At 41.8% G+C, this 25,980-nt stretch overlaps 1 protein-coding gene and 1 long non-coding RNA gene across 4 annotated transcripts in view; one reads left to right on the top strand and one right to left on the bottom strand.

Moving 5' to 3' along the window:
- LOC141259685 (uncharacterized) overlaps positions 1-7,208 on the bottom strand; it is a 64,779-nt gene extending 57,571 nt beyond the window's left edge. The window contains exon 1 of the long non-coding RNA XR_012318455.1: positions 7,038-7,208. This is a non-coding gene — a long non-coding RNA (uncharacterized lncRNA). The remainder of the gene's footprint in view (positions 1-7,037) is intronic.
- Positions 1-25,980, top strand: part of ARHGAP18 (Rho GTPase activating protein 18) — a 237,307-nt gene that overhangs the window by 172,856 nt on the left and 38,471 nt on the right. For all 3 annotated transcript variants that reach the window (XM_073676067.1, XM_073676065.1, XM_073676064.1), the window contains exons 2-4: positions 22,071-22,267; positions 22,453-22,688; positions 24,411-24,486. In XM_073676067.1, coding sequence (XP_073532168.1) covers positions 22,071-22,267; positions 22,453-22,688; positions 24,411-24,486 — 509 coding nt within the window. The remainder of the gene's footprint in view (positions 1-22,070; positions 22,268-22,452; positions 22,689-24,410; positions 24,487-25,980) is intronic.

Below are 25,980 nucleotides of genomic sequence, written 5' to 3'. Positions count from 1 at the left end.
ATGAGTCTAGATTTGGCAAATGCTAGAAGAGCGTTACCTGGCTTAGTGCATTGTGCCAACTGTAAAGTTTGATGAAGAAGAGATAATACTATGGCGCTGTTGATGATAATATTTATTTATATAGGGCCTTTGATTTCATGGTGCTGTATATAAGAAAGGGTTACATACCAAATACAGATATCACTTAGGGTATGTGCAGACTATCCGGAGCCGGCTGTGGCCCCGAGGCTGCGGAGAAGCCGCCTCCGGCTTCAGCTCATTATGCAAATGAACGCTGGCCTCTTCTTCTTTTTTTTTTTTTTTTTTTCTCACTTGCAGACTTTCCCCATAGAGATTAGGTCTATGGTGAAAGCCTGCATGTGGGCCCGCCAGAGAAATTGACATGCTGCGGTCTGGAAAGATGCGCCGCATGTCAGTTTCCGCGAGTGTGCCGCAGACGCAAAGTGCACATGAGATTTGTATAAATCCCATCCACTATGCTGTAACATCTGGCCGCTGCTCATTGCACTTGCGCTGCGTCCAATCCACAGTGAACACTGATGGTGTGCACATACCCTAACAGTAAGCAAACTAACAATGATTGACTGATACAGAGGGAAGAGGACTCTGCCCTTGCAGGCTTACTTTCTACAGGAACGGGGAAGGAGACAGTAGGTTGGGGGGGTTGCAGTATCTCCACTGTTGTTGAGGTGGCATCAAGCAAGGTCATGGCAGGTTGTAAGCTTGTTTGAAGAGATGGGTTTTCTGGTTCCGTCCGAAGGATCCAAGTGTGGCGGCTAATCGGACGTGTTGAGGCACAGAATGCCATAGGATGGGGGATATTTGGGAGAAATCTTTGTTGTGGTTGGATGAGCAAGGAATAAGTGTGGAGGAGAGAAGGAGATTACGTAAGGGAGTATATCAGGAGATTAGCTCAGAGATGTACGTAGGAGAAAGGTTATGGATGGCTTTGTAGGTCAGTGTTAGTAGTTTGAACTGGATACACTGGGCAATTGGGAACCCGTGAAGGGATGTGCAAAGGGCGGTAGCAGAGGAGTAGCGAGGCGAGAGATGAACTAGTCACGCAGCAGAGTTTAAGGATGGACTGGAGGGGTGCGACAGTGTTAGCAGGTAGGCCACAGAGGAGAATGTTGCAGTAGTTGAGGCGGTAGATGATGTGGGCATGCACAAGCAGTTTAGTAGATTGAGGGTTGAGGAAAGGACTGATTCTGGAAATATTTTTGAGCTGGAGGCTACAGGAGGTGGCAAGCGCTTGGATGTTGGGTTCGAAGGACAGGGCAGAGTCAAGGGTTACTCCGAGGCAGCGGATTGCAGGTACAGGGGAAAGTGTAATGTTATTTATGGTGATAGAAAGATCAGGTGGGGAAGATATGCGAGATGGGGGAAAGATGATGAGTTCAGTTTTGTCCACATTGAGCTTGAGGAAGCGAGAGGAAAAGGAGGAGGATATGGATGATAGACATGCTGGGATTCTGGACAGCAGAGAGGTGACATCTGGGCCAGAGAGGTAGCTCTGTGTGTCATCAGCATACAGATGGTACTGGAAGCCATGGGATTTTGTGAGCTGTCCCAGGCCAAGGGTGTAGATTGAGAAGAGTAGGGGTCCTAGGACAGAGCCTTGAGGGACTCCAACAGAGAGGGGGTGGGATGAGGAGGTAGTGTGGGAGTGGGAGAGGCTAAATGTGCGGTTAGAAAGGTATAAGAAGATCCAAGATAGGGCAAGGTCTTTGATGCCAAAGGAAGAGAGGATCTGTAGTAGCAGGCAGTGGTCAACTGTGTCAAAGGCAGAGGACAGGTCAAGGAGAAGGAGTACAGAGAATTGTCTGTTAGCTTTGGCTGTAAGTAAGTCATTAGTAATTTTGGTAAGGGCAGTTTCGGTGGAATGGTGGGAGTGGAAGCCAGATTGTTGGTTGTTGAAGAGAGAGTTAGTTGAGAAGTGAGAGGAAAGTTCAGTGTGAACGTGTTGCTCAAGGAGTTTAGAGGCAAATGGGAGCACCGATATGGGGTGGTAGCTGGACAAGGCGGTTGGGTTGAGGGATGGCTTTTTGAGGATAGGCGTGATTGTGGCATGTTTGAAGGCAGCGGGGAAGGCACCAGAAGTTAATTATAGGTTGAAGATATGGGTTAGGGATGGGATGAGTGTGGTGGTGAGGTTGGGGAGGAGGTGGGATGTGGTCCAGTGCACAAGTGGTGAGGTGTGATTTGGAGAGGAGATGAGTGTAGTCTCCTTCTGTGATGTTGGAAAGGGAGGTTATGGGGGAAGGGCAATGGTCTGGGAAACAAAGGGGTTGTGGTGATCGGACAGTGAAGACTTGCCATGTTTTGGTCAATCTTGTTTTTGAAGTGTGTGGCAAACTCCACAGCAGAGATGTCGGAGGGGCAGTGGAGGGCAGAGGAGAGAGTTAAGTGTTGAATAACTGTTTGGGGTTGTAGGATAAGGAAGATATGAGGGTTGTGAAGTAGGCCTGTTTAACAGAGGTGAGGGCTGATTTGAATGCGAGTGTTGCTTGTTTGAATGCAGTGAAGTCGTCTTGCGAATGTGTTTTCTTCCAACGCCGCCCCGCAACCCTGGATGCTTGCTGAAGCTGTTTAGTGAGGTTGTTGTGCTAGGGTTGCCTGTTTACTTGTTGCACTCTGCCATGCCCAAGAGGGGCGACCTAGTCAATAGCTGATGCGAGAGTGTGATTGTAGAAAGCAGTGGCGCGGTCTGTGTTGTTGAGTGAGGATATTGATGTCAGTGGTAGAATAGAGTCCGAGAGTGTGTGTGTGTGTTTCTAGATGTGCAAGTTGCTGGACATGGATGACAGGTGAGGAGGACAGGGATGAGAACGTGAGTAGATGGTGGTCAGATAGGGGTTGTTGAGGGTTTGCCTTGGTACTTTAGTTGGATTGAAGGAAAATCTTAATTCTTTAGCTTGCCAAGACATTTTGGATGTGTCCAAGTTTGATGAAGGCCCTTTTTTTTATTCCAGTTTGGCTGTGCCCCAGTGCACAAAGCAAAGTCCATAAAGGCATGGATGGGTGAGTTTGATGTGGAGAAACTTTACTGGCCTACACAGTGCCTTGACCTCAACCCCATTTGAAAAGTTTGCAACCCTGTTTTTTTATTTTTTTTAGGCAATGAATATGGGGAATCTGATATATCTGGCAGCTGTTTATCTACTCTGCCAAGAAACGTCTATACTATGCCACCAGGTTTTTATTGAACTTGAAAATAGTTTAAAATGGTGCTTCTGCTAGAGTCTGAAAAGGAAAGGTAGAAAATCTTAGCATCATGCGAACACAAATTGCACAGCTGAAAATTACAATGTGCCAAGAACTTGTACTGATGGTACAATAATAGTGCAATGTTCTGGATGCAATGAACATGTATGTATGAACAAGATACTGATAATAACATTAGGTGTCAATTACACCGTTAAAAGAACCAGTTGAATTTTATAGTGTTCTGGCAATAAGGAGTCTTGTGTGCAATACAAAAAATAGTAAAATACTACGGTAATAATGGTCCAAACTCAGAAATTAGTCTAATACATTTCTAATAGGTGCAGTACATGTTTAATATGGACATATTATTAATTTCACCAAAACAAAGGGTAATTTCATGTTCTCTTCATAAAACTAGAATGTATTTAACACTAATGGGCCTAAAGTGAAATATTTTAGTTTAACCCATGTTTATCTAGATGGGTAGTCACCTTTTAAAATATTAATATAATTGTCAAGTCTTTTAAATTTTGTAATTTCCTCTTGGTATGATTTGTATCGAACTGATCAGTAACCAATAGCTGTTGCAGCTAGCCGGGTTGCCTTTCTATTGTAGGATAGGAAGTTATATCTTGGAGTTACGGTATATTATCAAGTCTTGGACTTTGACACTCATAAATTACGTCTCCATTTTGTTAAACTACTTTTCTTCATAACGATCGTCTGAGTGAGTACTTGCAGCAAATTCACATCTCAAATATTGAGGACTATGATGGTTTGTTTTCTTAGGAAATCTTCTAATTATGTTTGTTGCATTAGAAGAAGAAATTTCTTTTTCCCAAAGGGTTGAAGGGAGCTGTTGGAAGCATATTTGGATTCGGGGTTGCTTGTTGTTGTGTTTTTTTTTGTATTTTACCGTAAGGCTATGTTCACGCATGTTGGGTTTTTCAGCATCACAAATCTGCAGGAAAAAATCTGCGTCAAAAACGCAATTTTTGCTGCGTTTTTTTTTTATGCTTTTTTTGCATGTTTTTTTCAGTGTGTTTTGAAAAAAACTGTGTATGCATGTACATAAAGTTCTGTGAAAAAAAAGAACCCTATTCTATTTTGCCATCAGAAACGCTGAAAAAATGCTGATGCAAATTTTAGTGCGTTTTTCAGCTTTTTTTCACCACCTATTACTTCCTATGGGTGAAAAAATGCTGAAAGAAGTGACATGCTCTATTTTCCAAAAACCCAGCCATGGCATAAAATCCGCAACAGCAAAAAACCATGTTGTGTGAACAGAGAATTCTGTTTTCTCATGGACTTTGCTGGTACTGCAAAACATAGCTGAAAATTTGCTTATTAATCTGCAGCAAAAAACGCTGAAAAACACAACATGTGTGAAGGCCTAAGGATGTTTATGCGCTGAATTTTTTTTAAAAGATGCCTCTACAATTTCAGATGCTGTCTTTTAAGATAAAGGGTTTGGGTTTAAAGGTTTAAAAGGAATGGGAAGTATAAAGGAAAAAACTTGTGCTTTACTTTCATATTGGATTCATGTTGATATTGGCTCAAATGATGCAATAAAAACTGAAGTGGTGTTTAGAAAAAAAATTGCTGTTTGTGAAATTACCTTTATTGAAATAAGCTTCTTTGCTTTTTATGTGGAGATCAAGCTCTAGTGAAGCTTAGAAGTAACCAAAGGTCCAATTGTTATGGCATATAGCTGCAATTTATGTTTTGAGTTGGCAGACAAGCTGTATCATCCTTGAAACAGCACTTTTTTCACGCATTATTCCCTATGACTTACCTACTCATGTACTTAGAAGGTAGCTTTTTCCATTATTTTATTTTTATCAGACTATGAGCCAACAATGAGAGGATGCTGTAACACTTGAGACTGGGCAGTGAATCCCTACTAAATAGAGATAAGTGAATAAATTGGCAGGATCCCAGTCCAGAAGCCACATCAGTACTCTTAGCCACCGGTCCAGAGATCTGTAAACTGCCTCCTATCTGCTGGCATAACCGACTCTTTTGTTTATAGGACCTGATGCAATGTTGTGCCAGACCAGCTATCCATAGAGGAGCAAGGAAAGCCGGCAAGTAGGGGGCTGTTTGCAGGGCTCCGTCCCCCACAGAATACTGATAAAATAGAGATGTGCAAATCGATCAGCATGTACTATTATTTTTCTAGTAATTCACTTGCGTATGTTACCAGGTTTGTGAGGATGCTCTAGTCTTTTTATCCAGAGAAGTGACCATTACTTTTAGGCCATGTTCACACGTTCAGTATTTGGTCAATATTTTACATCAGTATTTCAAAGCCAATATCAGGAGAGTAACAATCAGAGGAAAAGTATAATAGAAAAACGTCACCTCTTCTGTATTTATCACCCACTCCTGGTTTTGACTTACAGATACTGATGTAAAATACTGACTGACGCGCCCCCAGGGCCGTGGGGTACTCGGCAGCCGGGCCTCTGGTTGCCGGTATAGGGGATATCACGGTGGATGGCCCGGTCCGTGGCCCAGGGCAGTCACTCAAAAGGGGGAATATTTTAGGGGATTTGGGAAAGTTCGTGACGCCACCTGTTGTACCTGGTGAGGATCACCAGCGCTGCAACAGTCCTCTGAGGCAGATGTTAGGGCAGCTTGAGATGGGATGGCTCCCCACAGGTGGAGCAGGCCTCAGGGCAGTGAAGTGGTAGAGAGAGGGTTGCGCTGGGCGTTGTGGTGCAGGGCGAACGATGGTGCCGATGAAGAATGGATGGGGGCAGTGCAGTGCAGTCATCCAAGATTTTACTCACAGTTCTAAAGACACTTCACAGGTGCACTATGCTGGCCTTAGGCCTCCCGCATCGCGCTGCGTTCACCGGGCAGGGGTTCAATCCTTCCTCGGGCAACTTGGGAATACCTGGCAGAACCCCACTTTCTCGTGTTCCTATTTTGACCGCCTTCACTCCGGTCTTTCTCCCTCCTGCTCTGCGCTGCCCACTCTCAATCCCGCTCTGGTGCTCTGAAGTCCTTCCTGTACGTCGGATCCGGGACCTACTGGACCCTCCTGGGGATTAGAATGCTGCAACGATCCCTCTGTCTTTTGACAGATGCGGGGCGTATGGGTGCCGTCCTGAACGCGCCGTACCCCCTGGGATCCTTTCTGTAGAACGGAGCCTACTCCCTGCTTCCCTCCTGGGCCTCCCGACTTGGCCCTACTTGCGGAGCAGATCTCCTAATGAGACTCTGCCCCCGGACTGTTCCTCTGAACTGCCCGAGCTGTTCTTCTGAACTGCTCCCTAACTCTGATCTGCCACCCTAAGATGGTTTTCCTATATATACTCCTACTAAAGTTCTCCCTCTAACTACTTCCTCCACCCACACCCACTACTGGTTCCCTCTACCTTTGGGTTCCCCCCACTCCAGCCAGGGTCAGGGCTCAGCAGAAACATACATTGCGTCTTGCCCCTCCAGCTGCCCTGGAGCAGTGTAGTGTTGGATGCAGGTGTTTTGGGGTTCCGTGACGCACTCCCTCCTTATCTGAGAGAAGGGAGACACCACACCTCTGGGTGAGGTGCAGTACCTCTGTGGCGACTGAACCCTCAGGGGTGCCACACTGACCAAATACTGAACTTGTGAACATGGCCTTAGCCTGAGAAACTACACTCAGGAGATGTAGATGTTTTCCAATTTTTGATTAATTAAAATATAGAGCACATAAATTCAATGTTTTTATCTTGTATTACTGCTGACAGATTTTAGCGTCAAGACATGGCTTTTAATTAATTTGCTGTTTATGGGTACTAATGTAAGCACATGTTCACATGATGCGTTTGTGAATCTCTTACCTTGTGGTGTCCCCAGCGTTGCTTTGACTTGGCCGGAGCTGGTGTGACCTCATCTGCGCATCACTTGTACAGAGACTCACGCCAGCCCCAACAAATTAAATTCCGAGCCAGGGATGCCGAAAGGTGAGCTTTTTCTGGGCCTCCTGTCTAGCTGCCACGGACCTGGACGAGTCCTGTGAATAGATTTGATCATCTCTTGTGGCTATATTGGATATATATATATAGAATTTTTTTTAAAGTCTGAAATGTATTTTTTTACATTTTGAGTAGTTTGGTTATTATTCTCACTTTACCGGATGAAAATAAACAATTGAAATGGGAAAATTTACGTTTTCATTAAGTTGTCCAATAATAATGCACACATAGATATTCTCCAAAGAAAGACAAAACCTCACTTTTACTTTCTTAAATATTCAATTTTATTAATCTTTTATTAATCTCCAGACTCTGGGTCGCACTGCACTCTGTGTGATCCCGGAGTGGCTTATACAATGTAAGTTTATGGAGCGTCAAAATGAGGTTCCATAGGCTTACATTGTAAAAGACTTCCCGCTCATGCATAGAATGGTCTGGATAGTATGAAGAGCGGTGATGTCACTCAAAAGAGGAACAAACAGTGCTGAATACAGAAAAGACAGAGGCAAGAGAGTATATTAACACACTCACACTACAGTACACTAACATTTCCAAAAATTTAGAGGAAAAAGGTTCATGGCATGGGTGAACTGCTATAAGTTGCAAGCATACACAGCATAGGGGCTCCAGTTATCGAAAGAGTATAGACCTTTTCCTCTTCAATAGCTTATCACAAAGGCACTTAATTCATGTATCTCTAAAGGCCCAATCATGCTTGTCGATGATGGATCAGAGAAGCTTTGCTACAATTGTTCGATCCAGAATATTCCCTGTGTAAACTTATCTGCTTGAGCAAATACACTAATTTATTCTTTTATTGCATGGTTCATGTGATTATAAAAACTGTTAAAAGTTTACATACTCTTTAATTTTTATCTAGGTGCATTAATTGCTTATAGACCACCACCAATCTCTTGAAAGACTGCTGAAATGTGCACAGCTTTGGATGCAGGAGCACATAGCTCCTGCCTGAGTGCATGCACAAAGTAGAGTATGGATTCAATAAAGTCATAGGGCCTTAGTTATCAAAGCATTTATGCCAAAAAAAAGTGGCATAAGAGCACAGAGTTGTGCCAAAAATTTGTAACTCTTGCCGTTTTCACGGTTGTTGCTCCCAGCCAAAATGGGTGTAGCTGGGACTGGAGAAACGTGACTCCACAGCTCATCTAATTCATGATGAGTTGTGGCATTCCCTACTCTAAAAATCTCATTCCAGTCCCTGGAGCACTCCACTCCTCAGATATAGCTCCAACATATTCCGCAGCGCTTTACAATTCAGAGCTTCATATACAACAGTCACAGTAACAGTTAAAGATAATACAATAATTAAAGCAATAATAATGACGACCCTGCTCGTAAGAGCTTACAATCTACAATGAGGTGGGGTGACACAAAGTACAGGGGCTTATTTACAGTGATGGTCCAGCCATCTTGAGGAAATAGGAGGTAGATAAAGGCTGCATGAGCTCGTAACCAGACAGTATTTGTAGGGCTTTTGGGTGCGTTGGAGTTTGGTGCAGACTTATGTTTGGAGAAATAATGAATGGGCTATATAAATATAAAAGGGTATCGATTAGGGAACGTGATGGGCCACCCTAAACAGGTGTGTTTATAGGGAGCCCCTAAAACTGTGTAAGTTGTGATTAGTCCAAATTTCTTGGGGAAGAGCATTCCAAAGAAAAGGTGAATCTCGGGAGAAGTCTTGGAGCTGGGAGTGGGAGGTATGGGTGAGTGCGGATGTTAGTCGATAATCACTTGAGAAGCGTAGAGAATGGGTAGGCTGATAAACAGAAATGAGGGAGGAGATGCAAGGGGGTGCCGCACTGTGGAGAGCTTTGTGGATGGGCACAAGCACTTTAAATTGGATCCTACAATATATGGGCAGCCAATGAAGAATTGTCCTGTCTTTATTGTCTTCCTGAATTAAACTTTGCACCTGTGCATATTGATTTCCCGACACTTTTTAGGAAAATAGTGGCGCTCTATACCGAGATTTAAATCTTGGCTCAGTGACGAGCCGGGATTTCAACCTGCACATGTGCCACCACCAGCGCCATTTTACTGATTACTGCCAGAAGTTCAATGTGCACAATCTTGCAGCAGATCCCCTTGTGTAAACAGGATGTGTTGCTAACCGTGATACTGTATGGACACAAATGATTGTATTAGTGTCTGTTCTGTAAATGGAAGCATTGACTTGCTTTATTGCTCATTGCAGACATTTTATCTGCTTATGTAAATGGGCATTGCATTTGAGCCATTAAATGTTGCCTACATGCAGTCTATTAAACAGTATTCAGGTGATTTTTTTTTTTTTTTGTGGGGAGCAGGAGACCCTCTTATGTATGGCACAAGATGAATATATAGTACTAGATGGTGGCCCGATTCTAATGCATCGGGTATTCTAGAATATGTATGCGGCCGACCGGGCGCAATCAGCAAAGCGGTGTTAAAATTTGGCGCCAAGATCAGTGATTGGTCGGGTGCGGAGACCGCGACCAATCAGCGAATCGTATTGGTGAGGACCGGGGAGCGCCGCTGCCTGTGCGGCTACTTCCGCTGCAATAAGCCGGGAGATGAGCGACTGCTTGCAGCAGAAGTATCCCGACTCGCAGCGCCGCTCCCCGGTCCTCCCTTCCGCATGGATGTCAGCGCCGTTGCCTGTACGGCTACTTCCGCTGCGAGCAGCTGGGAGATGAGCGGCCGATCGCAGCAGAAGTATCCCGACCCGCAGCGCCGCTCCCCGGTCCTCCCTTGACACCCTAGCCGCTGATCTCCCGACAGTAGCCGCATGGTGTTACTAAGCTCCGTACATTTGTGTTCAAAATCGCTGATTGGACGCGGACGCTGCCCGCGACCAATCACCGATTTGGGCGCCAAATTTAAATATCGGCTGCGACCAATCACCGATCTTGGCTCCACATTTAAACACCGCTGTGCTGATTGGTCGCGGACGCTATTTAAATGTGGCGCCAAAATCGGTGATTGGTCGCGGCCAGCGTCGGCGACCAATCAGCACAGCAGTGTTTAAATGTGGAGCCAAGATCGGTGATTGGTCGCAGCCGATATTTAAATGTGGCGCCCAAATCGGTGATTGGTCGCGGGCAGCGTCCGCGACCAATCAGCACAGCGGTGTTTAACTTTTGCGGTAAGATCAGTGATTGGTCGGGTCTGAAGACCGCGACCAATCATCGAATCGTCTTGGTGAGGACCGGGGAGCGGAATCGTATTGGTGAGGACCGGGGAGCGGCGCTGCCTGTGCGGCTACTTCCGCAGCGAGAACCCGGGACATGAGCGGGCGCTCGCAGCAGAAGTATCCCGACCCGCAGCGCCACTCCCCGGTCCTCCCTTCCGCATGGAGGTCAGCGGCGCCGGCGGTCGGGGTCCTTCCGCTGCTACCGGCCGGGAGATAAGCGCCTCGCGCCGCTCATCTCCCGGCTGCATCTCCGTCCCGCAGATGGGTCCGGCGGTCGAGGTCCTTCTGCTGGTACCGGCCGGGAGATGAGCGCCTCGTGCCGGTCATCTCCCGGCTGCATCGCCGCTGAGCTCCGTCCCGCAGATGAGCCGCTAACGGCCGCCATCTTTTTTCAGAAATCCCGCGGCGCTGATTGGCCGCTGCCGGACCAATGAGCGACGCGGGATTTCCAGGACGGACGGACGGACGGACGGACGGAAGGAATAAGACTATTATATATATAGATGTCCGCCCTGTTCCTGTCCCTGGATTTGACTTTTTCTAGACTTGGCTATATAAAACTTTAATACTACAAGTGTGTCCTATAAATGTTACATGATCTCAGAAAACTGCCATCCTCCCTGTTTACAGGTGACTGGTTTCTTTTACCCCCTACTCTTGTAATAAGCATCTCCATATACTGTAGGTTGGCACAGGATGCATTTACATCATTATCAAAGAACTTGTAAGGAATTAGCTTTGTAGATGGAAACATTTTATCTTTATTATTTTCTTAATGATAAAATGTCCTTGAATGACACATTCAGTAACATTTACCTAAGTGACTGGCCAACTGATTTAACTATCTAAACAGCCGATACTATCCTTGAGGACTTGTGTATTGCAATTTACACATTCAGATTACTAGTGGAATACACAGTATTAGTAAGACATGTATTGTACTCATATCCCTTGTTAACATGTTTTTTGCACAATGACAAGTGTTGAGTTTTCCATTAGGAAGTATGTAATGAAATGAGCGTCTTATGCAGGCAGGTCCCTTTGGTGACTGGAGACATGAGAAGCAAGCAGAAGTTTTCACATTGCAAAAGGAACTTTGGGATATAAATCTATTTGATCGGGCAAGATAATCTTGGCATGGACCAAATTTAACAACTGAATGGTTGAATTTTTTTTAAGCCTTTTTTTGTGACTCTCATCCATTTGAATGGCAATTACAGAAATCTATGCTTATGACTGCAGAAACGATCTCTATACAAGTGTATGGAATAAAGTTTTGGTTGCAGAAATTTCCCCTAGGAATTTTTCCACTTGTGAATACCCTAAAATATAGCTCCTATATTAACAATAGTTGAATCAGCCAGCATAAGTGCTACTTGGATGGGTTGTCCAGCACTATTAAACTTATTTTGGAAGCATTTTAAGTCTTTTGTTAAACTGTTTTATTCTGTCCTTATGGATCCCCACTGTTCCCAAGCCTCCACCCCCCCCACACACAGTTTTTTCTTTCCTGGCTTACCGTGGTGATGTTTCGGCATGCATATGTTACTACTTCAATCCATTATTGACTGCAGAGATGACCTCCGTGGAGTCCACTGCAGCCAGTGATTGGCAACAGCGGTAACATTGGCAAAGAGAGGAGAGGACCCAGATGTGTCTTAGATCTTTAAGATCTCTGTATGTTATAGATATGTAAGAGTTGAGAAAAAAATACAACTATGTGTGATCAGATCACCAAATGCATGTAAGGTAAAAGAAACAGTGACATTGTCCTGGATAGTAAGAAATATATATCATAAACTTCGAAAGAAAGCCTAACTGCAATGCTGACTGGTGGCCCAATAGAAAACCCAATAGGACCTACATGAAGTATGATAGTATTTTGATAGATATCCACATAATGTGTTGACGCATACATGTTGTGATTAATAAAATGTATGTTTTTAAACTATTGGTTAAAGTCTCTTCTTATCTGGCGGTTGTATGCCGCAACTGATTATGTGGATGTATAATTAGTGAAGTGTCTAACATTTAATATACTGAGGACAATAGGATTAAGTGTTTTGATAGAGCAGGATATTCTTGATGTGGACCAAATGTAAAAATTGAATGGACCCACACCTTTCTATTGTAAAGCACATCAAAGTTTAGTATACCCTTTCTATTCCCCAAAGAGCACAACATGGAATTTCATATTTAGCACTGATCCTTGTGAGGGAACATCATTAATGAAGAAATTTATATGGCTGGTATGACTCCGCCAAAAAGATGCTATCTATAATAAATTATATTACAGCACAGTGGTATATGGTGATGACTTGGCTAGATGCAAAACGCACGTCTGGTGCGGGTTTCTTGACTGGTGAGATCTTCTATATGCTACTGTGCATTCTTCTTTATATTCATTTATATTTGATATCTTTCTCCATTCCTACATATTTTGTCTGGTCAACCTACATACTATGTTTATTTCTAATTTTTATCTTTTTGGTCCCCTCTCCATTGAAGTATCTGTTCTTACTATTGTGACACTAAAATATAAATATATACTTTCTAAAGATATTGTGCTGTTCACTCTAGTTTTATATTTTTCCTTATAATACCGTGCTTATTGGCCATTTACTTAGTGCCCATTATACATATGTAGGTTTGTACCTGTAGTGATGATGCCAATTTTGACCTTAATGAACATCTGATATGTCCCTTTATGTGGTAATAACTCTAGAATACTTCAAAATATCCCAGTGATTGAGATTTTTTGTGACAAATTATACTTTTAGGCTGTGTGCCCACTATGCATTTTTTTTTAAGCGTTTCCGCAGCGGCAATTACGCCGCAGAAACGCTTAAACGCTTGTTAGTAGGTCTGCTATGTTCCCCAATGATAACCCGCATGCGCTGTGCACATGCTGCGGAAATTTCAGCTGCGGATTATCATTGCGGAAAAAGCCGCAGCACTACCAATTATTTTGCGTAATCGCGGCAATTTGGCCGCCATAGACTTGCATTGAATCGCTTAATATCCGCATGACTACATGTGCACATGCAGATATTAAACTATTCAATGTGCGGATGGTACCCGGGTCTGGAGAAGAGGAGACTCTCCTCCAGACCCGGGTACCATAGTACCTGTAAAAAAAAAAAAAAAAAAAAAAAGAATTTTAAAATAAAAAAACACATTATACTCACCTTCTGATGGCCCGCGGTCTTCTATCCCGTACGTCGTGGCTCGCAATGGAGTAAAAGGACCTTCCATTACGTCATTCAGTCATGTGACAGGTGACCTGTTACATGACTAAATGATGTCATGGAGCTACTTTAACACCACCGCGAGACACTGGGAAGACCGGAGAAGGAGACCAGGGGCCATTGGAAGGTGAGTATAACGGGGTTTTCTTATTTTTTACCATTTTTATTCTTTTTTTCTAACCAACTTGGTCACACTATGTAAAATCCATGCCTGTTGCATGGATTTATTTAGTGTGACCAAGTTGTCAAGCGCTTTTCCAAGTGATGCTAAATCGCTTGGATAGCGCTTGACAACCCGCATGTGAAATCGCATGTGCAAAACACATGACAAACACTTGTCCCTGGCTGAAAAAACGCATGTACAATCCGCATGTGTTTTTTCTGCCAGGGAGATGCGGAAACGATGAGGAAAAATCCGGAGCATTTCTGCATCCTGGGCACATAGCCTTAGTGATAAATTTATGTCAATATATTTTGTATAAAAAGTGTTGATGAATAATTAGGATCTATTGGAGTAAGGTTTCTCCTTGTGGAGAGTGACATGCCAGATCTGCAAGCCAGTATGAGGAAAGTTTAGCGCTTTTCATGCTCCTCTTGGAAATTAAATATGCAAATTGCCTCTTCAGAAAGGAAGAGGACTTGAAGTCTAGTGCCACTTATTGGAAGTAGCAATCCTACAAGTCATTTTCGACCCTTGAAATATGAGTTGGGATTAAAGCCAAATCAGAATCTCAATTTGTAGACACGGTGTTTCTGGGTATTGCCTCTTGTCAGTACAAAGTATGAGAAATGATTTGGCTGGGTGAGGGGCTAAGACTAGAATCTAAGGGGTTAGGTTTCTCCTTGGGGAGACTGACATGCCTGATCTTGCACGCCAGTATGACAAGACTTAAACGCCTTGCATTCTTCTAATAGGTGGCACTAGAGTTCAAGTCCTCTTCCTCTCTAAAGAGACTATTTGCATATGATGAATAATTAGTCATTTTAAAACGTTGAATACTTAGGACTTTCTAGTTTAACCAGTTCAGGACCGCCTACTGTACATAAACGTCGGCGCTGGGGGTCTAGTTTCTAAAATGGGGTCACTTGTTGGGGGTTTCCTCTGTTTAGGCACCTCAGGGGCTGTCCAAATGCAACATGGCGTCCGCTATCGATTCCAGCCAAATTTCCATTCCAAAAGTCAAATGGCGCGCCTTACCTTAAGAGCCATGCCGTGCGCCCAAACAGTGGTTTTGCACCACATATGGGGTATCAGTGTGCTCAGGAGAAATTGCACAACACATTTTGTGGTCCATTTTTTCCTATTACCCTTGCGAAAATAAAAAAATATTGATTCTAAGGTAATTTTTTTGTGAAAAAAAGTTAAATGTTCATTGTTTTCTTCCACATTCCAAAAATTCCCGTGAAACACCTGAAGGGTTAATAAACTTCTTGAATGTGGTTTTGAGCACCCGGAGGGGTGCAGTTTTTAGAATGGTGTCACTTTGGGGTATTTTTTGTCATAAAGGCCCCTCAAAGTCACTTCAAATAAGATGTGGTCCCTAAAAAAAAAAAAATGTTTTTGTAAATTTTGTTGTAAAAATGAGAAATCGCTGGTCAACTTTTAACCCTTATAGCTTCCTAACAAAAAAAAATTTTGGTTCCAAAATTGTGCTGATGTAAAGTAGACATGTGGGAAATGTTATTTATTAACTATTTTGTGTGACATATCTCTCTGATTTAAGGGCATGAAAATTCAAATTTTGAAAATTGCAAAATTTTCTACATTTTTGCCAAATTTCCGATTTTTTTCACAAATAAACGCAAGTGATATCAAAGAAATTTTACCACTATCATGAAGTACAATATGTCACGAAAAAAACGTTTCAGAATCAGGGGGATCCGTTGAAGTGTTCCAGAGTAATTACTTCATAAAGTGACAGTGGTCAGAATTGAAAAAAATTGGCCCGGTCACGAAGGCAAAAAACAGGCTCTGGCGCGAAGTGGTTAAAGATATATCACACAAAATACTGTAGTTAGTTAATATTTTCTATATGTCCACTTTTATATCAGCATAATTTTTGAAAATGTCCTTTTATTTTGCTAGAATGTTTGAAAAGACTAAATTTAGCAGTTAACATTTTTTCAACCCTATTCAGTTTTAAAGTATCTTTGAGGGCTACACATGAGAAAACCTTCAAAAGTGCTATAACTTTAAAAACTGCACCACTCAAATTATTCTAAACTGCTGACAGGAAATTTGTTAGCTTTTCATACGCTACACAAGAATTAAAGCAAAATGTAACGAAAAAAATGAAATCTTACACATGTTCCACTAAAATGTTACAGTAGCCTCAAATTTTTCATTTTTCACAAGGGGTAATAGGAGAAAATGGCCCCTAAAATGTATTACACAATTTCTCCTGAATATGATAATATCCCATATTTGGTGAAAAACTGCTTTTTCGGCACATGGCAGGACTTAGAAGAGAAGTGCTATTTGCAATCTATTTCAGTCAAATTTACTCCAAAAATCAGACACCATGTCACATTTGAAGAGTTCCTAACAAACACATTTTTAACCCATCACAGAATTTTATAATATTGGACAGTGGAAATAAAACTTACATTTTTTACCCCCAAAATGTTATTTAATCTGCAAATTTTTCATTTATCCCAGACTAATAAGTGAGAATGTTATGTGATAATTTGTTATGTGATTTCTCCCAAATATAGTGATACCCTACATGTTGTCAGAAACTACTGTTTGGCCACACTGCAGGGCTTTGATTGCAACAGCTATTGGCTTTTGTAAGATAGATTTTGCTAAAGTAGTTAGTAGATGCCATTTGCAGAGCCTGTAAGGTGCCAGAGCAAGAGAAAAGCACCAAAAAGTGTCCCCATTTTAGAAACTACACCTCTCTAACACGTGTTCAACAGAGAGCACAGGATAAAAGTGAACATAGTCTCTTTAAAGGGAACCAGTCATGTCAGAAAATTGCTGTTAATCTGCAGGTAACTAGCGTTCTAAACATGTGCAACTGCTGCACTGAAAGTCCAGTTTCCGTGAAGGAAATCAACTTTATTCCTCCTAGCAGTCTCCTGCTGTCAGTAATGGAGGTGTGGCTGGTGCGGTTTCTCTCACTGCTCAATACATGGTGAACGGCAGCTGTAACCACAGCACTGACTGACAACCGGCTCAGCACTGACACGCTGTTTAGCCAGCTGTCAGTCAGAATGTGGTAGCAGCTGCCGCTCATTATGAACTGAGCTGGGCCTGAAGCCACGCTTGCTGTGCCTCTATGAATGAAAGTCGGAGGCTGCCGAGAGGAATAAAGAGAATTTTCTCCTGGTAACCGGGCTTTCAGTCGTCCTCTATTAATGAAGTCTCGTCATTGAGGAGTTTGCAGGAATACATGAATAGATAAATCAGTTAACTACATGAATTCTCATTCACAACAATAAGTCCACCTCCAAGCAGCCAAGTGGCTAATAAACAAACTAATTGCTATCTGATGGAATACAGATTTAGGAACATCAATTCATACTTGGTGAAGAATAAACTGTATTGAAAAAGTTTGTCACAACATTGCCTTAAATCGCTGATACTTCCTCACAAACAGCACATTACAACTTTCCCATGTGAGATAACCACAGGAAACATTTTATAAATTGTTGTATCTCTTCAGGGGATACATTGCTTGTTATGTTGAGGAATTCCTAATTTCTGGCAGTCAAGAATAATTTCAGTCTGAAAAATGCCATGTACTAGGTGTCTTCCTTTTGTCTAACTTTCTGTCCACTGCTTGGGACGTAAAGTTATGACTTTCTATTCAGGTCAGACAAACCATTGAGCGGTGTTGGGAACAGTTCTTGTAAATGATTGAATGGAAATTTCAGCACCTATCAGCATGCTGATGGAGGATCGGCCATTCCAAGGCAGTGCATGAGAGTCAGGAAAACTACCACACATATTCGGTTACAGAGATTATCCAGGACTAGATTATTTACTATGGTCCAAAGAACTGGGCCTGTTCTGCCCGGTGCCGGCTTAGAGTGATCATAGACCGATTCTGCTGCTTCTCATCAACAGAGCAAATCTTCCTTTTCTGGGCTGCTCTGTTGACGGGATGTGACTTCCAATATCACGCTGATTGACAGCCGGCTTCCCATAGTTAGGCAGCAAGGAGCATGCTGTCAATCAGCATGACATGGGCAGTTGTTAGTTTATGGACATGCTGCTCACATTTCCCCCTTAAAGAGATAAGTTTTGTTGTTAAAGTGTGTGTAATGTGATAAGTGTTAATGATATGTAATGTGAACTGTATTGTGTAGTGTATTAATAACGTGTGTAGTTTGATTTTAGGAAAGGTTAGTGTTAATGTTTGGGACTAGCCCAGAATGGAAGAGGGTATGTGGGAAGATAGTGGAGACCTTCCTGATAGAAAATCAGATAGGGCATGAGTGTTTAGTGAGTGGACCAATAGGTCAGGGTGAACAGTGCTGCATTTGAGGGTGACCCTAAATGAAAGGAGACCGAAGAGAAGTGAGGTCCTGAGCATAAGTGACAGAGAGACAGAATGGCCTTCTGGAGATACGTCCCAGAAGAGAATGCCTAGCCGCGGGATCCTGAGCTTAAAACACTGGAAGGTAACGGGCCTAAGCAGGACTGAGTACGTGGGACTAGTGAAGGGTCCCAAGCGGGAGTTCCAGAGCACCAGTAGTTGAAAGAGGATGCGGAACCTCGGAACAAGTAGATGACACTTGTTGATCAGGACTGTAGTGTTAAAGCTGGGTTGTGGTGAAGTAGAGAGAAACAGCAGATATAGAGATCCCTGGAGTATACTACTAAGGAAGGAAACTGTAGAAAATGCTTCAAGTTGTAAAGGAAGCATTCATAAGACTTTGTACCTGCTATCTTTTGTGTATAATCTCTACCAAGTTACTGTTCAATAAAGAGTTTATTTTTGAATGGTGGTCTCCCTCATTGAACAATGAAACATCTGGTCCTGTCTAACCCACAACAACGGTTACATGCGGCCTGCACGGGCGTATGACCCTCACAGCACAGATCCACACAACCAGCCAGGACCTACATTCATGTAACGTGCTGGGGTGCCACAGACGAGTGCATCGCACACGTCTATTGCCCCGTGCTACCGTACACAGTCACACCCTGTCGAAAAAGCAGCTGCCTGTCAGCGGAAGCCGTGTCTGTGACCACTTTGAGCCATCGATGATGAGCAAAACGAACATGTAATTAGTAACTGCCTGTTCTTAAGACTATTGTTAAAAAAAACGAAAATAGTCCCGAATAACTCCTTTAAGATTAAGTTCCCACGATGAGTTTTTAACGCTGCATATTTTTTCTGCTGCACAAAAATTAGCAGTGCTGTACTGTTTTCCAGCAAAGTGGATGGGATTTATACAAATCTTATGCCCACTGTGCTTTTTTTTTGCAATGTAAACTGATCTGCTGTGCATTTGAAATCCACAGCATGTCTGATTTTCTTGCGAGTACCCTGAGTTTTATGTGCTGATTTTCCCCATGGAATTATATTATAAGCGAAAAATCTGCACGCAAAAAAACACAAATGCGTATATAATATCTTTCTGTATAATATTAGTTATCACAACTTTTTGTTTTTAAAATGTGTTTTACAACTATAGAACCTTATTACAGTGATAAAAAAAAGATGTTTTCTCATTATGCCTAGATCTGGTTCTAAAGAAGTAACATGTTTTATTACAGTTGTGATGGGTGAGATTCTTTCCATTGCTAACGAAGACCAACCATATAGGACCCAATTCATTAACAGTTTTCACCAGAATACTAGTGTGAAACTGAATGAAATATGGGAAATTATTTTAGAAATTTACAGCTGTGCAAACGTTTTGCGACTTGTCATTTTAGCTTCAGCCAACTTTTTGAAAAGCAGGAGAAGCTTAGAGGGATGCATGCAGTCAACAAATTAATCATAATTTACACCACAAAAGTTGCATATATTATGACAGAAATGTAATCCAGCCAATGAATAGTGTATAATTCTTAAAATGGTCGACTGGTCCAAATTGATAAATCTGCAGTCACTCTGTGTGACTGCAGACTTATGAATCCCCCAAGCACACCCACTGTGCGGTGGGGGGATTCGTCAGTTTCTGAGCCGGGACCGAAGGGTATGTATGAGCTCTACATACTCCCGGGGGGTGGGTGCGACCTCTCATCCATACACTTGTATGGAGCTAGGCCATGTCCTCTAGTTGACTACGCCCACTGGACGGCCTCGTCACTAGACGGGATGTGGCCTCGCTCCAGTGAGTGCTCTGGGGGGTGATTCAGAGTGACTGCAGACTCCTCAATTTGGACCGGACAACCCCTTTAGGTTAGTTAACCATAGCTGAAAGATTTGTCGAACTCATGAAAGGTACACTGTCCTCTAAAAGAATTTGGTGCATCTTGCTTCGGTATATCCTTGATTAAGACGAAGGGCAGAATGCCAGTCCTGATGACACCAGTCGAAAGAGGGATTCTGTCAAGGAAGAGAATCATAAAACGAACTATAAGCTGATTTGAGAGATTTCTGTCTCACTTTGTGATTTACATTGCCTAAAGTTCAGTATTTGGTCGTGTACTGTAGAATTGCACTTGGTGGTTTTATCAAGTTCTCACTTGTACCATGGCTGACTCCATATCAGATGCACAATTTCTTTTAGATTGTAAAATCTTGCTACATGCATTAACTTGCAATGTTTAATCAGTTAAGTGTTTATACTGTAGATCTTTTTTTTGTGATAAATATGGAGTCTAATCTTAAATAAAACTGTTAATAGAACGTGGAAATGATAAAAATTTGTAATAAACAACATTTTTTTTCCAGCAAGAACAATATTAAAGGGATCATGTCATGTCTCCAAATGCTATTGACATGCAGATATAGAGTTAATCGGCAGGTTAATGGCTTTCCAAAGCTTTACGATCGCCTTTCTGAAAGCCCGGCTTCCGGGAAAAAATTAACTTTAACCCCTTACCGACATATGACTTGCATGTACATCATATGCCGGCTCCCTGACTTTAATGCGGACTTGGTGGGTGGTTTAATCAGCAATCATGTACCTCTAACCTATTCAATCTTCCTGTCAATCTCTGACAGCGGCATTCAACACGCGCCTGTGTGCGCTTCATTCCACGTGCCTATAGGTGCACCTGTGATGTGATCGTAGGGCGCCGATGGTTTGCCATGACAGCCACGGCTCTGCTGAAGACCCCCACGCCTGTCATTACGATCCTCCTGTGAAAGCCAGTGTTTAGCTGGGGTTCATAGGGGATTGTGATTTTTCCATGCATAGCAGTGCATCTGTTATGTATAGAACGAGTGATCAGACGATCGCAGCTTCAAGTCTCCTATGGGGACTATTAAATACAATTAAAAGTAAAAAAAAATGTTTTTAATAATATGAAAAAAAAATAAAAAAAACTTTTTAAATAACCCCTCTTTTTTGCCTCATTAAAAATAAAACAAAGAAAAAACATATCTAGTATTGCTGTGTTCGTAAAGGTCTGATCTATCAGAATATAAAATAATGCGATCATTAAACAGCATAATGAGAAAAAAAATTGAAATACCAGTATTACAGTTTTCTGGCCGCCACAACATTGTAATAAGAGGCGATCAAAATTGAAAGGTTGCCTTTATGCAATGTGCAAATACCATTCCCTACCTTAATTTATGCATAAACTCCTCTATAAAAAAAACTGGAACAACGAAACCTTTTGTTTACTTTCACTCAACTATATGTATATCCTAAATACTATGGATGAAGTACATAACTAAATATTGCACACCCATCCATGTAGCGTTTGCACAGTTGTTTAATAGGAGCTCACAGGATATTACAACACTGAACCACTAAATATCCCTGGTTAGTCTAGCAAAATGTAAAAAGGTAAATGCTTTAAAAATGGATCTTTTCGATCTATTGTAGAGAACTTCTCTTAAGAGACAACACCATAGTTACAATAAGAGTTCGCACATACTAGTGTACAAAAAATCTGTCCCATTCTCATCCAGAAAAGTGGTACTATTTTTTTCTGGTCATCCATGTGCCTTTCTTTTTCTCGCACCCATCTGATTTCTGAGTGAAATCGCTGCATACTGCAATTTATTTCTCATGCCAAATAAAGCTGAGAAAATATATGCAGATCTGCACTGCCTCATTGAATAACATTGGTCTGAGTTTATACGCTAGTGTGCGTGAAGCCTAATGAAGAGGTCCATTGGCCATCCTGACCTTTCCATGGGATCCCAACAAGAGCCTGTCTTAGAATGGAGAGAGCTAATAACCAGAATTAGTGATTTGTTGCGTTTTGACTTTCATTATGGGGTCCTTCCTCTGATTAAGATCCTGAGCAATATTGTCATATGAAACTGGTTTGTTTTTCAGTAATTAAATACATGCCAACCATTTTTTTTTCAGTCGAAAAACTGGGCATTACACGATGAACCACGGAAACATGAACAGTGCTCCAGATAAAGTGACGTTTAACCGATCTGGATCACAAGACTCATTAGATGAGCTGTCACTTGATGAATACTGGACTGAAGTAGAAGACATTAAAAAGAGTTCTGACAATACTCAAGAGGAACAGCGTGTTGTGGTTAAAGAACCTGATGGTAAGAACTTATTAAGGCTACCAAGATGGCAGCAAGCTTGTCTTTAGATAAACTGCCGTGATGATTTTGTTACAAGATCTTCATAAACGTCCTATATAAGACATTAATTTGTAAGATACAAAACAAAATTATATTTTATACTGTTTAGTTTAAGCTGTTGACTATTTTGCATTTGACATTTCTAGAGGGTGAACTGGAGGAGGAATGGCTCAAAGAAGCCGGATTGTCCAATTTATTTGGAGAGAGTGCAGCAGACTCCCAGGACAGCATGGTGTTCCTATCTACTCTAACAAAGACTCAGTCAGCAGCTGTCCAGAAACGAATCGATACTTTCACTCAGACCTTGAGGATGAAAAACAAACACCATCAGATTCCTGATGTCCGGGATGTGTTCAAGCAACCAACAAGCTCAAAGGACAAAGTATGTACAAATGAGCAAACTTGGATCCTCATAACTGTAAATGATTCTCAGCAATAGAGTGCTTTAAACAGTGTTTGCCAGTAAATTCCTTATTATTATGGTATAAAAGTGAAGGATATCCTCATTGAAATGGTGTAAAATGCTGCCTTACTAAGGGAGTTATCCAGGCCTCATCGATGGGAGATAGGTGGGGGTGTCAGGTGTCAGACCTCCACCGATCAGCTGAAAATCTCTCCCGTCATTGGCCGGATCTAAGCTTGAATGTGAGATGAACAGTGGTACTCAGCAGCGACCACTAAGCAATGTACAGGTCTGCTGTGTTCAACCACATACATCGATTAGTTCCAGCCACTGCGGGAGCAGTTTATAGCTGATCGGTGGAGGTGCTGGGTGTCTGACGTCTGCCGATGATATATTGATGACTTAGAGTTCACCGTGTAACTGACATGTTAACTTTATTCTGTGCGTTGTTACAATTACAGTGACACCCAATTTATATATTCTTCTTTTTACTACTTTCACACAAGAAAGTCATTTTTTGGTTAAAAAGTCTTTTTTTTTTTTTTTAGTTGTCATTTTTATGTTAGCCATAGCTTTTTCATTCTTCTGAATACAGTGCTGTATAAAGGGCTTGTTTTTTATGCTAACAAGCTATATATAATAATATAATATAATATATAATATGATATATAATATATTGTGTATATGTATGTATGCATACATACATACATGTGTAGACATTTTTTTTCACGACTTTCACTGTGCTCAATAAATTAGATGGTTTTATGGTACGGAGCATTTTGCATACAGCAATAAAAAATATGTATTGTTTTTGCAGACTTTTTTTCTTAAACAAACTATTTTTTTTTAATATTGCAACGGATTTTTTTATTTCATTTTTTTTTTTTTTTTACAAAACTTACTGACTTCAACATCCAATCCTTTGATTGCATTGATAATACACTGTACACTGACTGGCAACTTATCAGGCCCTGCATCCTGTAGGATCAGGCTGAAGTTTATGGCCGACATGGAGGCCTCAGTGTTGCCACACCATCAGCGCCCCAAGATCATTATGCCAGGGGTGCCGAAGGGAAACCTTAACCTCATTTACTGCTGTCATTACTGACAGTAGCATCTAAGGGGTTACATTTCTGGGATCGGTCCTAGGTTGGACCTCAACGAAACACAGCAGGAGCTCAACTAGCTGTACATGAATGCCGGCTCCTGATGCGGATGGCATCGGATTACAGGAAATCAACTTCAATCTGGACTTAGCGTTGCGGGAAGGGGTTAAAAGGAAACAGTACAATTTTCGGTATACCAGGTTAACATTAGAGAAGGGCTAAAGAGCAAAATATGACTTGCGGTGCAAAAGTGTTATATAACTGAAGCTGTGAGTTTAATGCAAATTCTGTGTGTGATTTTTAATTACTATTTAATTTCTAGATGTCACACGACTGTCATGGTATTGAATTCTATGGTGTAGAAATGTCAGACGACACTATTTGCAAGGTTTGTTTTTTTAGGACCTGTTCCCACTTTGCATGAGGATGAGTCCTGGAGAAAAAGGTGTTGAGATTTATTTAGGAAAAGTCAAAGACTTCAACCCAATGCATTTCAATAATGTAATGCATATACATAATATAATCTACGATAGCTGTTAATGAAAATAAAAAGTTCTTTTCCATCTATATATAAACCATATGCTGTGCATTTTAGGCTGAAGACTTGAATGGATTTCAGTCTGCAGAAACCGGCAAAGTAACAAGTGAAGTGCTACATGAAAAATCTGAGGGTATGTGATGGATTGTTTTTACGTCCCTATATTTCTGATTCACAATACAAATGATTTAGATTGTTTGCTGGATCATAGCCACAACAGTACACCAGCAAGAGGAAGATGGGAATTGTGTAAGGTTCTTGGAATTGTAGGAAACCAAGATCCAATAAAGAAAATACAAATCCTTTCATCAGGGAGCAATTAAAAACATGATGTATCCAACAATAAAGGTCCCAAAACACGTATGTGGCATTTGGAACGATGAATAGACTTTGTGTACCACTCTGAGTATATAGGGCAACGACTGTAACCACGACCCCGCCTTGACTGACACTCATTTTGCATTGCGGCCTTCTGTCAGTCAGGGCCGGGGGTGCGGTTATAGCCTACAGAGCGGGGACTGAACTGGCGCCGCCCCTGTGACTGAAACCGGAATGCTGCTGGGGGGAATAAAGTTAATTTTCTCCCCGCAGTATTCGGGTAAGTGCTGGTGCCGGGCAGGTTAATAACGTTATTAACCTGCAGATTAACACAGTATCTGCAGATTAATAGCATTTTTTTTCTGGTGACAGTTTCCCTTTAACGTTTTCCCTGAAACACAGCATCATTTCAGAGTCAACCATTCAAGGCTGAGATCATACAGCCAGTGCCTGATACATACTACCGTACTGTGGGTCGTGCAGCATGTATCAGCTGTCAGTCACCTTAAGGCATTTTATAAGCGAACAAGGGCCTTCGTCAGGATAAAGACAACACAAGGGCAGTGACGGAGAGGCAGGGAGATAAGGAACACTGATATTCTTATTTTTACAACCAATATTCCATGAAAAACTTGAAAATCTCCTTTCATTTTGGTGTTGTCTCTTGTGACAATGGATTGAAGCCCTCTTCACCCCATGTATAGCTGCACCACTGATGGGGAGAATTAAATAATCCAGTCACTATATATAGATATATTTATGGCTGGATCCTACCTATACATTGTGAAACATAATTTGATATGAAATGTTCATACCTCCATCATAGAAATATCAAATCTAACCTGTATTGTTTCAAGGACCTTTGGGAGGCAGAGGACAAAAAAATAGTTGGAAGTAATTGGAAATACAGGCCCATATTCATATCAGCTGATGTGGAGAAATGAACAAGACTTTTAGTTTGCCATCATACACGCGATGGCATATCTACCCTTTTACGTTCTACTTTTCTCCAATTTGGGCAGAAAACCAGAACAATGTTGTTCATTGTATTCCTGTGTTCTGCACACAACATTGAATTTCTGTTTTCTCAGTCGCATGTGATGTGAACGGTGACTGTTTGCTCAGCAGATGAAAATGTTTTGTAGAAATGGAAACATTCCCTGAGAGCAAATCCTCGGGAGGTTCTATAAAGATTGCTGAAGAAAACTGCAAACCTGTTCTCATTGTAAAACATTACGATGGAAGACGGACTCTTTCCGAGTTCTGCATCTTCCCAGCATTATCCTACTAGAAGTACGGCTGTGTGTAT

Source organism: Phyllobates terribilis, unplaced genomic scaffold, assembly GCF_046119375.1.
Source record: "Phyllobates terribilis strain yellow unplaced genomic scaffold, ASM4611937v1 Scaffold_3__8_contigs__length_932513732, whole genome shotgun sequence".
Classification (NCBI taxonomy): domain Eukaryota; kingdom Metazoa; phylum Chordata; class Amphibia; order Anura; family Dendrobatidae; genus Phyllobates; species Phyllobates terribilis.
The sequence above is the reverse complement of the archived record's forward strand: the minus strand, read 5'-3'. Positions and strand labels throughout refer to the sequence as shown.